At 39.7% G+C, this 12,794-nt stretch overlaps 1 protein-coding gene across 1 annotated transcript; it reads right to left on the minus strand.

The window, feature by feature from the left end:
* Positions 1-236: 236 nt before the first annotated feature.
* On the minus strand, positions 237-7,453 carry asgr1b (asialoglycoprotein receptor 1b). The gene is made up of 6 exons (XM_016253142.1): positions 7,394-7,453; positions 6,819-6,908; positions 6,460-6,555; positions 1,609-1,763; positions 1,406-1,525; positions 237-251 (listed from the first exon to the last, which is right to left on the minus strand). Exons 2-6 carry the CDS (start codon positions 6,871-6,873, stop codon positions 237-239), a joined length of 441 nt encoding a protein of 146 aa, XP_016108628.1. The 5' UTR covers positions 6,874-6,908; positions 7,394-7,453.
* Between the last annotated feature and the right edge of the window lie 5,341 nt (positions 7,454-12,794).

Raw genomic sequence — 12,794 nt, forward strand, 5'->3', positions numbered from 1 at the left:
AATGTTGTAAAAATCCAAATAAGTTTTACAAATCTTTATTGGAAAGGGTTTAAACAATTTTTCATGCTTGTTCAATGAACCATAACACTTATTGAACATGCACCTTTGCAACACGAACAGGCAGTAGACAATTAAGGTCACAGCCATAATAACTGTAAAAATCCAAATAAGTTTTACAAATCTTTATTGGAAAGGGTTTAAACAATTTTTCATGCTTGTTCAATGAACCATAACACTTATTGAACATGCACCTTTGGAACACGAACAGGCAGTAGACAATTAAGGTCACATGCAGCCATAATAACAGTAAAGAGACCTTTCTACTGACTCTGAAAAACACTAAAAGAAAAATGCCCAGGGCTCCTGCTCTCCTGCGTGAACATGCCATAGTCCTGCTGCAGTATAGCAGGTTCAAACATCGTGTCTTTAATGTCACTATGAGCAACACCAAAAGGCTTTTTTCCCCTTTGCTCACTTATTTTCAGCTTTTACTTACAACTTGTACATGCAATGTTATATACTATATATATTTTAAAATCTTCCACCGTTCCGAAGAAAAAAAAAAAAAAAAAAAAAAGTAATCACATTCATACATATATACATACATGCATTACAAACCACTGGTAGCATATAGTGCCCAAAAACACCGAATTAACAACAACAGCAACAAAAGGGGATTCTTAACATGACAAAATCCTTTTGCAGTGGTTTTAAGAGTGCAATAATCTCTTCAGTCAAGGAAGCTGCCAGCACCCTAAGCATGAGCGCTCTTCTGCACAGTATAACCTCACATTTTTTTCTAATCTCCAAACCTCTTCTAAATATCCTAAATAACTCACCATTACATGTATACAACTCTAACATGTAATTTTCTTAAATTAAAAACACTTTTTCAACAAACACATTTTTTCAACATGTTTCCCTCTTAATGTGATCCCATGCAAAGCATGCTGGGAACTACACATCCACTGTTCAGTTAGTTGTGTCAACAAAAAATATCCATGTGGTCCCAACACAACATGATTAAGTTCACTTAAATTTAACAAATTTAAGTGGACTGAACATAATGGAAATAAAAATCAAGAATTTTGTTGTTTCTGTTCATTTTAACCAAGTAATTTGAACAAGCATAAAAAAATATATATATATGGTAGATTTTCCAACAATAGTAGGTTAAAAATTGTGTTGACTATATGTGTAAGGGCAAGTCTGTAGATGCATGTATTTTATCACCTTTGTTGTTTTGCAGTTCACTAGTTTAATGGTGAGACAACATTGACAGTCATCTTGATTTTTGAAACGGTAAAAGTTACCAAATAACAACATAAATATTCAATAACAGTAAAAGCTATGATAAAATCATATGATCTGACTGAGAGGCTATGGAAGAGCTACAAATATTTACATGCCTGCTGTTCATGGTGTAGGGTGTTCCATCAACCCATCTCCAACGTCCAGTTATCGCATCTGTAAGACCAATCCAGTAGGATTCAGATGAAAGAGCAGTGCGTTGCACAATAAAATCCTGAATGAAGCAAAGAAAATAGACATTACATGAGTTGATTATATTCCATTTCTATGCAGTGTTTGTGTCTGTGTATCACTAACCCACTCCTTGGAGTCATTCCCCAGGATAAGCAGCAGGGTGCCCTGTCTACTGCAGTATAAACGTGCCGTTTGCCAGCTCACTTTATTACTGGAAAATTCATAGCAGTTGGAAAGAAAAGGCTGCCACCCAGCTTTACAGCTCAGAACAGGTTTATCTAAGAGAGAGAAACAGTTTTATAACATTATATTTTTTCTAACAATTTGACAATATTATAGTGTGAAAGTGAGTTTTGTTATATATATATATATATATATATATGTGTGTGTGTGTGTGTGTGTGTGTGTGTGTGTGTGTGTGTGTGTATATATATGTGTTATAATGATACTGCTTACGCCGAGTCAAATTTGTTATTCTGCTATTCAGATCAGCTTTCAGTTCACCGACCATCTCCATAAATCTGTCATCTGTACACAAACAAGAACTAAGCATTCACATGTTCCTTCTTGTTTTTTTTTACCATAAATAGGCTTTAAATTCAATTTGTTAAATTCAAAAGTTTTCTGGACTTTTTAGGGTATCAAAACATCATTTTGTACTTAAAGTAAGTTACATCGATACACCAGTAGGTAGCAATAAATTACTTGCTGTCTTTATGAGTGAATCATTGAGTCATTATCGACCGATTCATTCAAAAGAACCGATTCGTTCAGAAAGAAAACTCCACAAAACGTCTCAGGTTACGCATGTAACCATGGTTCCCTGAGAATAGGGAACGAGACGCTGCGTTCTTTAGAGGGAGCTAGGGGAACGCCTCCAGCGTGACAGGTGTCTGAAGCATGAATGAAAAAACGACAATGAACTTTACATTGGTAGGCGGAAGCCTATGACTCAAGCAAATGAGCGACTGTGGGTATAAAAGGAGCACCTGTGGAATACGCCATCCTCTTTTTTGTCTGAGGAGACACAGATATGACACCCGAAGCATGGCAATGAGATGCAGCGTCTCGTTCCCTATTCTCAGGGAACCATGGTTACATGCGTAACCTGAGACGTTCCTAACAAGGGAACTCCACGCTGCGTCCTCTAGAGGGCGCTAGGGGAATGGTCTACCCACACTGCCATGCTGAGGGATGAGTGCCCAAAAAACCTGGATTCCTTAAGTCAAGGACTCAAGGAACACCATCCCTGCCCCCGCGAAATCGCTGTGGCCAAACCCCGAGCTACCAAGCTCTACAGGCAGGCCCAAAGCTCGCCTCATAGACTAGCTCACCCACCAAAGTATGGAACTCTAAGAGTGGAGGTCTCAGCATAACGACTCTCTAAAGTTAGAGGAGACCTAGCTACACTCAACGCCAGAGGCAGTTAGTGAGGCTCAAAAGAAAGAGCTTACAACTCATATTACTGCCTAAGCGGAGCTCTGGAGAGCGGAGGCTTCAGCAGAATGACTCTCTTAAACGAGAGGAAGCCTAACAACACTCAATCCTAGTTTAGGAGTTCTTAAGAGCGGAGGTCTCAGCATAACGACTCTCTAAAACATGAGGAGACCTGACTACACTCAGCACCAGAGGCAGTTAGTGAGGCTCAAAAAGAATGAGCCTACAACTCATATTACTGCCCAAGCGGCGCTCTGGGGAGCGGAGGCTTCAGCAAGATGACTCTCTTAAACGAGAGGAAATCTAAGAACGCTCAACCCTGGTAGGGGGCTCTTAAGAGTGGAGGTCTCAGCCTAACGACTCTCTAAAGCGAGAGGAGACCTAGCTACATTCAACGCCAGAGACAGTTAGTGAGGCTCAAAAAGGCTTCAGCAGGATGACTCTCTTAAACGAGAGGAAGCCTCAAACACTCAGCCCTAGTTGAGGAGCTCTTAAGAGTGGACATCTCAGCATAAAAACTCTCTAAAACGAGAGGAAACCTAGCAACACTCACTCACCGAAGATACACTTATAATGAAACCCGATTCCAGACCCTCAGAAAGAATCCTCTTCATTGGTCCGGCCTCAGGGTCCACTCTCAAGTGCACACGATGGGGGGGGGGGGGGGGGGGGGGGGGGGAGAGGGGGGTGCATCACTGCCGCTGATTGGACAGCAGCAGCCGGTCACCTTCTGTATGGACATAGAGCAAAAGTCTAACTTTAAACAGTAGAGGGCACTGATGAGCAATTAGGCAAATGAAGCTAATCTGGGGTTATAAAAACATCAGCTGAGAACCATAAGGGCTGAAGGTGACATCTAGTACAGCAACAAAAAATCAGTCTGAGAATCAGAACCAGTCTGTATGGGCTTAAGTGTCTAGATTCTTTTTGGAGCCACTATTTGTATATGAATGTTGTTGTTGGTAATCCATCCATCCATAAATTATGTTGTATATCTAGCTGTATATTCTGTGTACATTATTTACCAACAAACTAAATCTGGCAGTTCTTGTGTATGTTGGTCAAACGCAGTGTGAGTGAGTATTTTGTGTGTGTGCATTCCACGGCCCCCGAGGGGGGGGGGGGGGTGCAGGGGTAGGAGAAGGAGGGTTTCAGGTTCAAGTACCAGCTCCAGATGGCTGTTTGTCGCGTCCGCGCTGGATCTTTCCCCTTAGATCCCTTCTCCTGTCTCTGAACTCCCGCCTCCTCTGCGATCTACTCGGAGGAGGAGGAGGACCACGAGCCACACTAACCGCCTGACCCTGTCTCCGATCTGCAGACCAGGATGGGCCAGGATCCCCATCGTGTTTGGGCGCAGACATGGACCAGCGCGGTATAAAAGACTTAAAAGCCGCCAAGCACGCTTTCGCCTCCCTGAATTTACTGACCTCCTTCTCAACGGATGTGCCGAACCATTCAGAGGGTGAAACCGGCGTATCGAGAAGAAAGCGTTTCTCTTTCTCCTCGATGTCCGCCAAGTTCACCCACAGATGTCTCTCAGTGGCCACCATCGCCGCCATTGACCTACCAATCGCGGCAGCTGTCTGCTTGGTGGCCCTGAGAGCGTGGTGCGGCACAGCCCCTGACCCTGGTCCTTCAGCAAATCAGCCTGGTACGCCTGCAATACTGCCATCGTATGCAAAGCAGCACCAGCCTGACCTGCTGCCGCGTATGCCCTACCATTCAAGCGCGAAGTCTCCTTCAATGGCTTGGATGGCAGGGCTGGAGCCTTCAACGTCGATGTCACCCCAGCCGAGAGATAGCTCGCAAGCGTCTCTTCGATAGGGGGCATCGACACATATCCGCGCTCACGCATCCCCTCGATGTTAGCATAATTAGAATTATGCTGGTACTGATGGATGCGGGCTGAATATGGTTTATCCCATGCCTTCTCGATCTCAATATGGAAATCTGGAAGGAATGGGAGGCTCACGGGAGCTGGGCGGTTATGTCCAGAAAGAAATTGCTCATCAAGTCTGCCACAAACAATTTCCCCTTTTTTGCGCCTCCACTGCAGATCTAACTTCACAATGGCGCGATCCATAACCTCCAACAGCTCATCATACGCGGGGGCAGGTAGACTGAGAAGGCTCAGAAACATCCTCTCCACCCTCATCAGCCAGATCCTGCTCACCTTGACTGGCCAACAGAGCACTTCCTGCTGGATCAGAGGATGTAAATGACAACACATCCTCTTCCAGCAGTTCACCCTAGGCAGCCGCCGACGAGTGCTAGAGATTAATCCCTCTCTCGAACTCGTCAGCAAGCTCCATCTGCGATCCCCACGATCTCAGTCTCCTCGCTGCCTCAGCAGCGGCAGGACCCGAGCCACTGGGGGAAGATGATTGTCCCAATCCCCACGAAAAAAGGGACAAACGTGAGTGGAGCTTTCTCACTGAGAAACGCTCACAATGAACGCATTCCGTTCCCTCGAGAACAGAACGCGCGTGCTCTTCGCCCAAACACATAACGCAAAGTGTGCATCATCTGGTGTCAGATAGCGCTGACACCTTCTGCACATCTCCTAAAGCATCTCACAACAGACATCGTTCTTACCAAATCACACTTCAGAAACAAGGATGAAAACAAAAAAGAGGATGACGTATTCCACAGGTGCTCCTTTTATACCCGCAGTCGCTCATTTGGTTACGTCATAGGCTTCCGCCTGCCAATGTCAAGTTCATTGTCGTTTTTTCACTCATGCTTCAGACACCGGTCACGCTAGAGGCATTCCCCTAGCGCCCTCTAGAGGACACAGCTTGGAGTTCCCTTTCGAAAGGGAACTGTGTTTTGCTCAGAGAGGCAAAGGTTGTTTCTTGGTTTGACTTATTTTCGTAATGTTTTTGTTATTGCAGCAAAAATACCAATATATTATTGGTGTATATATATTATTAGTATATACCAAAAGTATGTTAGGGAAGTCGTGGCCTAATGGTTAGAGAGTTGGACTCGTAACCCAAAGGTTGCAGGTTCAAGTCTCGTACCAGCAGGGATTGTAGGTGGGGGGGGGAGTGAATGTACAGTGCTCCCTCCCACCTTCAATACCACGACTGAGGTGCCCTTGAGCAAGGCACCGAACCCCAACTGCTCCCCGGGCGCTGCAGCAAAAATGGCTGCCCACTGCTCCGGGTGTGTGTTCATGGTGTGTGTGTTCACTGCTGTGTGTGTGCACTTTGGATGGGATAAATGCAGAGCACTAATTCCGAGTAGGGGTCACCATACTTGGCCACATGTCACGTTACTAATAAAAGTCACTAATACACAAAGAAACTGGCAATAGGTCTCTGAAATGCAAGTTACTTTAATTCTTGTCCATTGCACTGGTGTATCAAAACAATATCATGCTCCTAATCATATTCGGAACAATGTTGCCTAATATTATTTATTATTTATACATTTATGTTTGAACGTGCTTTACCGGTCTAAGCAGTATTTAATTAACAATTAATGTCATTATAAAGTTCTATATGAAATATAAATCTTAAGGTAAAATCTTACATATATCTTGTTGGTTTGAAGAAAGCAAAGCTAAAGAAGATGTCAGATTGGCCACTTCATTCTCTACCTCAGTCACTTTACTGTATTGGTGCTGCACTGTGAAGAACACAAATATAAGTTTGCAAAATGAGGTTAAAACGATACAAAAACACTAAGCACATAGCATAACTTGAGCAAAGCCTTTGCTAGACATGTTTATTATGGCACATGTATTTCCTATTTACACTTTTTAATTTTCGCATGATCAAAATCACAACTAATGGAGTTTCTAGAAAAACAAACAAAAAAACAATCATGGTCTGGCTACTGTGTTTATTGTAGATGATAAAGCTTACAATCAAAGCATCTGTGAAACTTACATTTTACAGATACAATGATTAACAGGGCCATGAAGAGTATGACAGCGCCACACATCAGAAGAAAGCAAAACTGTTTATTCCAAAATCGACCTGCAGTAGACAATACGGAGAGGTGAATTACTGTTTATGTTCTGATTTACAATCAAATATTTATTATTGTTCTTTGCTCTCTCAATAATACATTACATTTTTAATGGAATTTAGATTTTTTTTTTTTAGAATATAATATTTGTTAAGAATCAGAGATTTTTGATTAAATAGATTTGACTGAAATATCCTGAATTCTACAAGCTGTTTCAAAATGTGTTTATACTGATATGATTAAAAATACACTGATATGATTACACATCCACATTTAAAGGCTATTACTTCATCTGAGGACAAATCAAAGCCTTCAACTAAAGTCCAAAACATGAACAGTATTCACTGAATAACTCTAGGTGTCACTCTCTAGCAAGATCAGAAAGACAGAACTGTAAGGTCTTCAGTAAGTACTTAACTAAGTTTTATTTTTTAATGTATGAACTACAGGTAAAGCTTTCACTAAATGTAATGCAGGTTGGTATAAGCCATACCTTTCCATGTGTGTGATGGTTTCTTGTTAATGTCCTCATTTAGTACACAGTAAAGATTGTTCTGTGAGCTGCTGCTGAAGTCCTGAATGCTCTTAAACTCTGCCATTGCCAGCCTCTGAATGTGAGAGGAACTGAGGAGAGTTTTTAAAGTCCAAAACATGAACAGTATTCACTGAATAACTCTAGGTGTCACTCTCTAGCAAGATCAGAAAGACAGAACTGTAAGGTCTTCAGTAAGTACTTAACTAAGTTTTATTTTTTAATGTATGAACTACAGGTAAAGCTTTCACTAAATGTAATGCAGGTTGGTATAAGCCATACCTTTCCATGTGTGTGATGGTTTCTTGTTAATGTCCTCATTTAGTACACAGTAAAGATTGTTCTGTGAGCTGCTGCTGGAGTCCTGAATGCTCTTAAACTCTGCCATTGCCAGCCTCTGAATGTGAGAGGAACTGAGGAGAGTTTATATAGTGAGAGAGTGATGCGGACATCACACAGTTATTCTTTCCTCATACCAAACCTAAATAGGAAGTCTGTACATTATGAAAGACTGTGACTGTGACTAATGACAAAATATAATGGCTGCATTTGGAACAAAGCACTTCTGAACCCAAAGAACTCAACCCAGAGCAGGCAGCATATTGTATCCTTATGATATATCGCTAGCCAGTGCATGTGAATCTGTAGTTAGAAAGTTTTTTTTTTTTCTTTCAACTTTTGGCTTGATTTCTAGCAAGACATTAATATTTGTGGTAATTAAATATTTGCTTGGTTATCATCAAAGCTCTCACTATTTTGTTGTAGATCATAAACCCTTATGCTGCCTCAGAAGCTTGTCTGAAATCAGTTTTGGAAGGTACCTTCCAACACAAACATTGCTGTGAATCATTGGCTTATAGGGCAGCAAGGCAACAAGTCAGCTTTCAGGCTGTGTGCTTGATGCATTGCCTTATTATAAAACATACACGAGTAAAGTGCTAGACAAAGCACACTATCTCTGTCTGTGGTCATTATAATTTCTGGAAAAATGACGGGAAAAAAGGGAGAGGGAGAAAACTGTAGTTTTTTCCCCCCAGTTTCCAAATAAAAGCTTGCATGCCACAAAATACAATACTTCCCTATTAAAGAGAATTAAAACAGCTTATACAGCAATTCTTCAAAGTCGTTCAAACGAAACAATTTTATTATGAAACTAGGTGAAAGCCTTTTCGCTGGAACAAGTCCTGAAGTGTGAAGGCCGCAGGCTGACTTATTGTGGCGTTGTCATGGAAACAACATTGCACAGTTGCACTTGAGCTCAGTAGATAAACCTTTGAAGTTAATAATATAACATCTGCTTTATATTTACATTTTTACATGACCTTACAACTGCAAGGCAGTTATGCAAAGTATTGATTTATGATTTTACATGACCTTACAACTGCTAGGCTGTTATGCAAAGTATTGATCTGGAGGTTGGGTTAATTACAGTAGAGCATTTCCAAGAAATCAAAACCGAAAATATTATACATCATCTTACACATAGAAATAATATGTCTGGGTTCCATAAAGAACCATGCTTTGAAAAATGATATATTGGACCTTAATGGTGTTATAAATAACATTTTTAATGATAGTTTATTTTCATAACAATTTGCATATTAGTATATTTATATCATTAATATATAAAGTGTTATTAATTTTATTTGTATATATTGTTTTATACATAGTTTTTTATCCCTCTATCTGCCTGGTCTTATAATATTTTGTAGCCTCTATTAGGGTGTACCTTTAAAAATAAAACACCAACAACAGCATGTAGTTTCAATTTAGTTTTTTATGACATGTGAAATTGTAGCAAAAATGACAGTGCTCTAACAACAGTTATTAGCAGAATACATTAATTAATGACAATTGACATTGAACATAAATAAATACTTAAAGTAAAACAAAACAGAACAAGTTCCAGTGAAATATTGTCTCTTCACAATCCGATGCCATTAAGTCCATCATTATGTGTATTTTGGTGTGATTGAGTGGCAGTTTCTCTCTGCAGATGACGAGGTTGCGGATATGACAGCATCTGAAATGCACTATTGAGTTTAGAGTTACAATGTGTCTCCTTCCATGTAAAAACAATTGTTTATGAAGCCCAAAAGTAGTATGTGAGTGTTAAAAAGAAAGCGTAAAGCCATGGGATAGCTGTGACTGGGTATATTTATGCACACAAAAAAATCTAACAATATGGACCATAATTTCAATATCTTTATTTTACTTAATGGTGATGGTGAAACGGAGAGAATTATCCTTACCTCCTTACCTGAACAGAGATGGTGACACTTACATGTTCTCCTAAACTAAAAAGAGAAAAATATATGATTGGTAGGAAACCATTTATAATTTGAAAGTAAAAAATTATAGACATTTTAAGAAATAAATCATTTGCATGTTGAGAGTGTGTTGACAGTCTGTGTAGTTGGATGGCTGAGCTCCAGAAAATCAGTATTGAGCCATCTTTGTTTAGAGTGTAGCCTCTGGGTTTTACATTAAAACAACAACAACAACAACAACATGTGTGAATTAGGTACTTCTAGTTTTTATTGATGTGAAATTGTAGAAAAAATGTTAGTGCTCTTTAGAACAGTTATTAGCTGAATATATCAATAAATGACTATTTACACTGAACAGGAATAAAGACATAAAGACGTAAAACAAAATAGATGTGATGAAGACAAGTTCCAGTGAAATATCTCCACAATCATCTATGATGCCTTTAAGTCCATCATTTTGGTGTGATTGAGTAGCAGTTTCTCTCTGCAGATGATGAGATTGTGGGATGTGATGCATCTGAAATACACAATTAAGTTTAGAGTTACAGTGAGCCTCTTCCATTTGTTTATGTAAAAACAATTATGTTCACGGAAGGCCAAAAGTAGCAAAAATGGAGAGCATGTGAGCCATTCACAATCTTAAAAGGAAAAAAGTGATATAAAGTCATAGACAAAGATAAAGATAAAGACAAAACACGCTTTAATGTTTTTGTGACTGGGTATGTTTATGCACAAACCCAAGTAACAATTACAAAAAAACAAAATCTAACAATATGGATTATAAATTCAATGTCATTTGTTACTTACTAAGTGGAGAAGAGGAGAGAAGTATCCTCAGCTTAACAGAGATGCTCACACTTACATGTGACCAAAAAACTAAAAAGAGAAAAGAACATGTTTGTGTGGAAACCAGTTAAAATTTGTCTGTAAATTTAAGAAAGAAATCATTTACATGTTGAGAGTGTGTTGATCGTCTGTGTAGTTGGATTGATGAGCTCCAGAAAATCAGTAATGAGGTGCTTTGACAGCTACAGGTTTAAAATAAAAAAGGCAGGAATAAAGACCCCTAAACTCTAACATAAAGAACTATTTCAGCATAAAGGTGTTCTTCCCCAGATAGCACACATACGTCTGTGTCAGGGTTTTGCCCTGACACTCTGGTTGTCTTGTGTTTTTGTTTCTTGTGTCAAGAACCCTCAATCCCTGTGAGTCCAGAGGTGTCTAGTTCGTTGGCCTTGGTGTCAGAGCCTCAAGTTACAGTTACGAAGTATTCTTTCAAGCCTCCCAGTCCAGTTGACTCATTTACAGCAGTTATAAAAGAGACTGTTCCAGCCTTTCATGTCACGCCTTCAGAAGTTGATCCTGCCAGTCAAGTCCATTTGAGATGCTCCTACCTATCATGTCATGTCCACAGAAGTTGTTCCTGTTAGTCAAGTCAAGCCCTTTGAGATCGTTCCTGTCTGTCAAGTCCACAGAAGTTGTTCCTGTTAGTCAAGTCAAGCCCTTTGAGATCGTTCCTGTCTGTCAAGTTCACAGAAGATGTTCCTGTCAGTCGTGTCAAGTCCATAGAGCTGGTTCTTGCCTGTTATGTCAGATCCAAAGTGGTTCCTGCCAGTCAAGTTCATGGAGATCATTCCTTAATAATAATATTTAGTCCTTTTGTTTATTCTCTTGCCTGTCTTGGAGTAATTTGTGTTTCTGTGGAGCTATACTTTGTCTTGTTGTGGTGTTAGAGTTCCTGTCCTGACCTGTTCCTGTCCACTGGTTCCCTTGCCTGGTGTCTGGGGGTGCTTCAGAGTTTATGGTCAACAAGTATCTGAGCTCAGCTCTCTGGTGCCTTGCTCTGGTCTCTCTCCCGGCCTGGTCTTGCCACCTCTGCTATAGTATTCTGCCAGTTGATGTCTGAGGCTGTTCCAGTGGCCTTCCTTAGCTATCTGTTTATTGTGTTCCTGTTGTGGTATCACCTGTGCACCTCACAACCCTTTTGTATTGATCTGTTTTGTCAATAAACCCTTGTTACACTCACTGCAATTGGGTCCTCCTTCCAGATCCCTGACAGTCTGCAAGATGTCTATTAAAGACCGCTTCATCTGGAAAGCATCTGCTGTGTACAAACATCTGATAGACATCTTTTAGATGTCAGTTTTACATTATACATTCTAAATCATAAACATCTTCTAAATGTCTATTTGACATCTGATAGGAAATGTCCTATAGACATATTGCAGATGAGCAAACACTCTAAAAAATGTCTTGCAGACGTCAAATAGACATCTCCATGATGTACGTGTGCTATATCAGGGTCAGGATGATATGGTTCTGAATAGAACTGTTATTACATGTATAGAACCTTTAAAGAACCATCTTTTTTAGAGTAGTATATACATGTATAAATATACAATATATATATTTATACATTATATTTCTACAATATATATTTATACATGTGTGTGTATACTTGTTCTAGACCCTGGACAATAAAAGCAAGAAGAACAAAGTATATCGGCTTCATTTATTTACCATATTTTTTATACTTATTTTTTGATGATCAAAAATGGTAATCTATTTAAGGTGTAACCAACCAGTCAATATATATTTTAATATGAGTTCTTATGGTTGTTTGCTTACTGGAAAATGTCATGATAGCAGTGACCTCAAAAGGGAAACAGAACTATTTATTCAGCATTTCTTAAAACCAATGAATAAACTCAAGATTTTATCATGAATTTACAGGTTTTGTTTACAGGAAAGAGGAATTCGCATGGAAGTGTGTTATATTAAAATGCCATTTCAGCACAGCACAATGCAACAGAGGCCATAAACGTCTCTTTATCAGACTTATATGATGTATAATCTTTGTTGCGACTTCATACTAAAAGCTGCTGAAAGTAAACAATTAGGCCTGCATGGTCAATACCAGAAGTGTTAGTTTGAAAGCATAGACTGTTATTTTTACGCACACTTGTGTCGTGATGTGGAAAATACTTGTTTCATTCATAGGCTACTTCGTATGAAAGGGTGCTATTGAGGTGTGTAAATGAAAATGTATGTAAAATGATATTCAAAGTAAAAACTATAACTTCGCGGTATAA

The sequence above is a fragment of the Sinocyclocheilus grahami genome, unplaced genomic scaffold, assembly GCF_001515645.1.
Source record: "Sinocyclocheilus grahami isolate Dianchi unplaced genomic scaffold, SAMN03320097.WGS_v1.1 scaffold1161.1, whole genome shotgun sequence".
In the NCBI taxonomy this organism is placed as follows: domain Eukaryota; kingdom Metazoa; phylum Chordata; class Actinopteri; order Cypriniformes; family Cyprinidae; genus Sinocyclocheilus; species Sinocyclocheilus grahami.

Bases quoted from the DNA above. Each gene is read 5' to 3' on its own strand.
- asgr1b (XM_016253142.1), bottom strand. From the start codon at position 6,873: ATGTGTGGCGCTGTCATACTCTTCATGGCCCTGTTAATCATTGTATCT. The intron at 6,556-6,818 runs GTAAGTTTCACA...TGTTCTTCACAG, and splicing joins AATCATTGTATCTGTAAAAT to TGCAGCACCAATACAGTAAA. The intron at 1,526-1,608 runs GTTAGTGATACA...TGCTTCATTCAG, and splicing joins GGAATGACTCCAAGGAGTGG to GATTTTATTGTGCAACGCAC.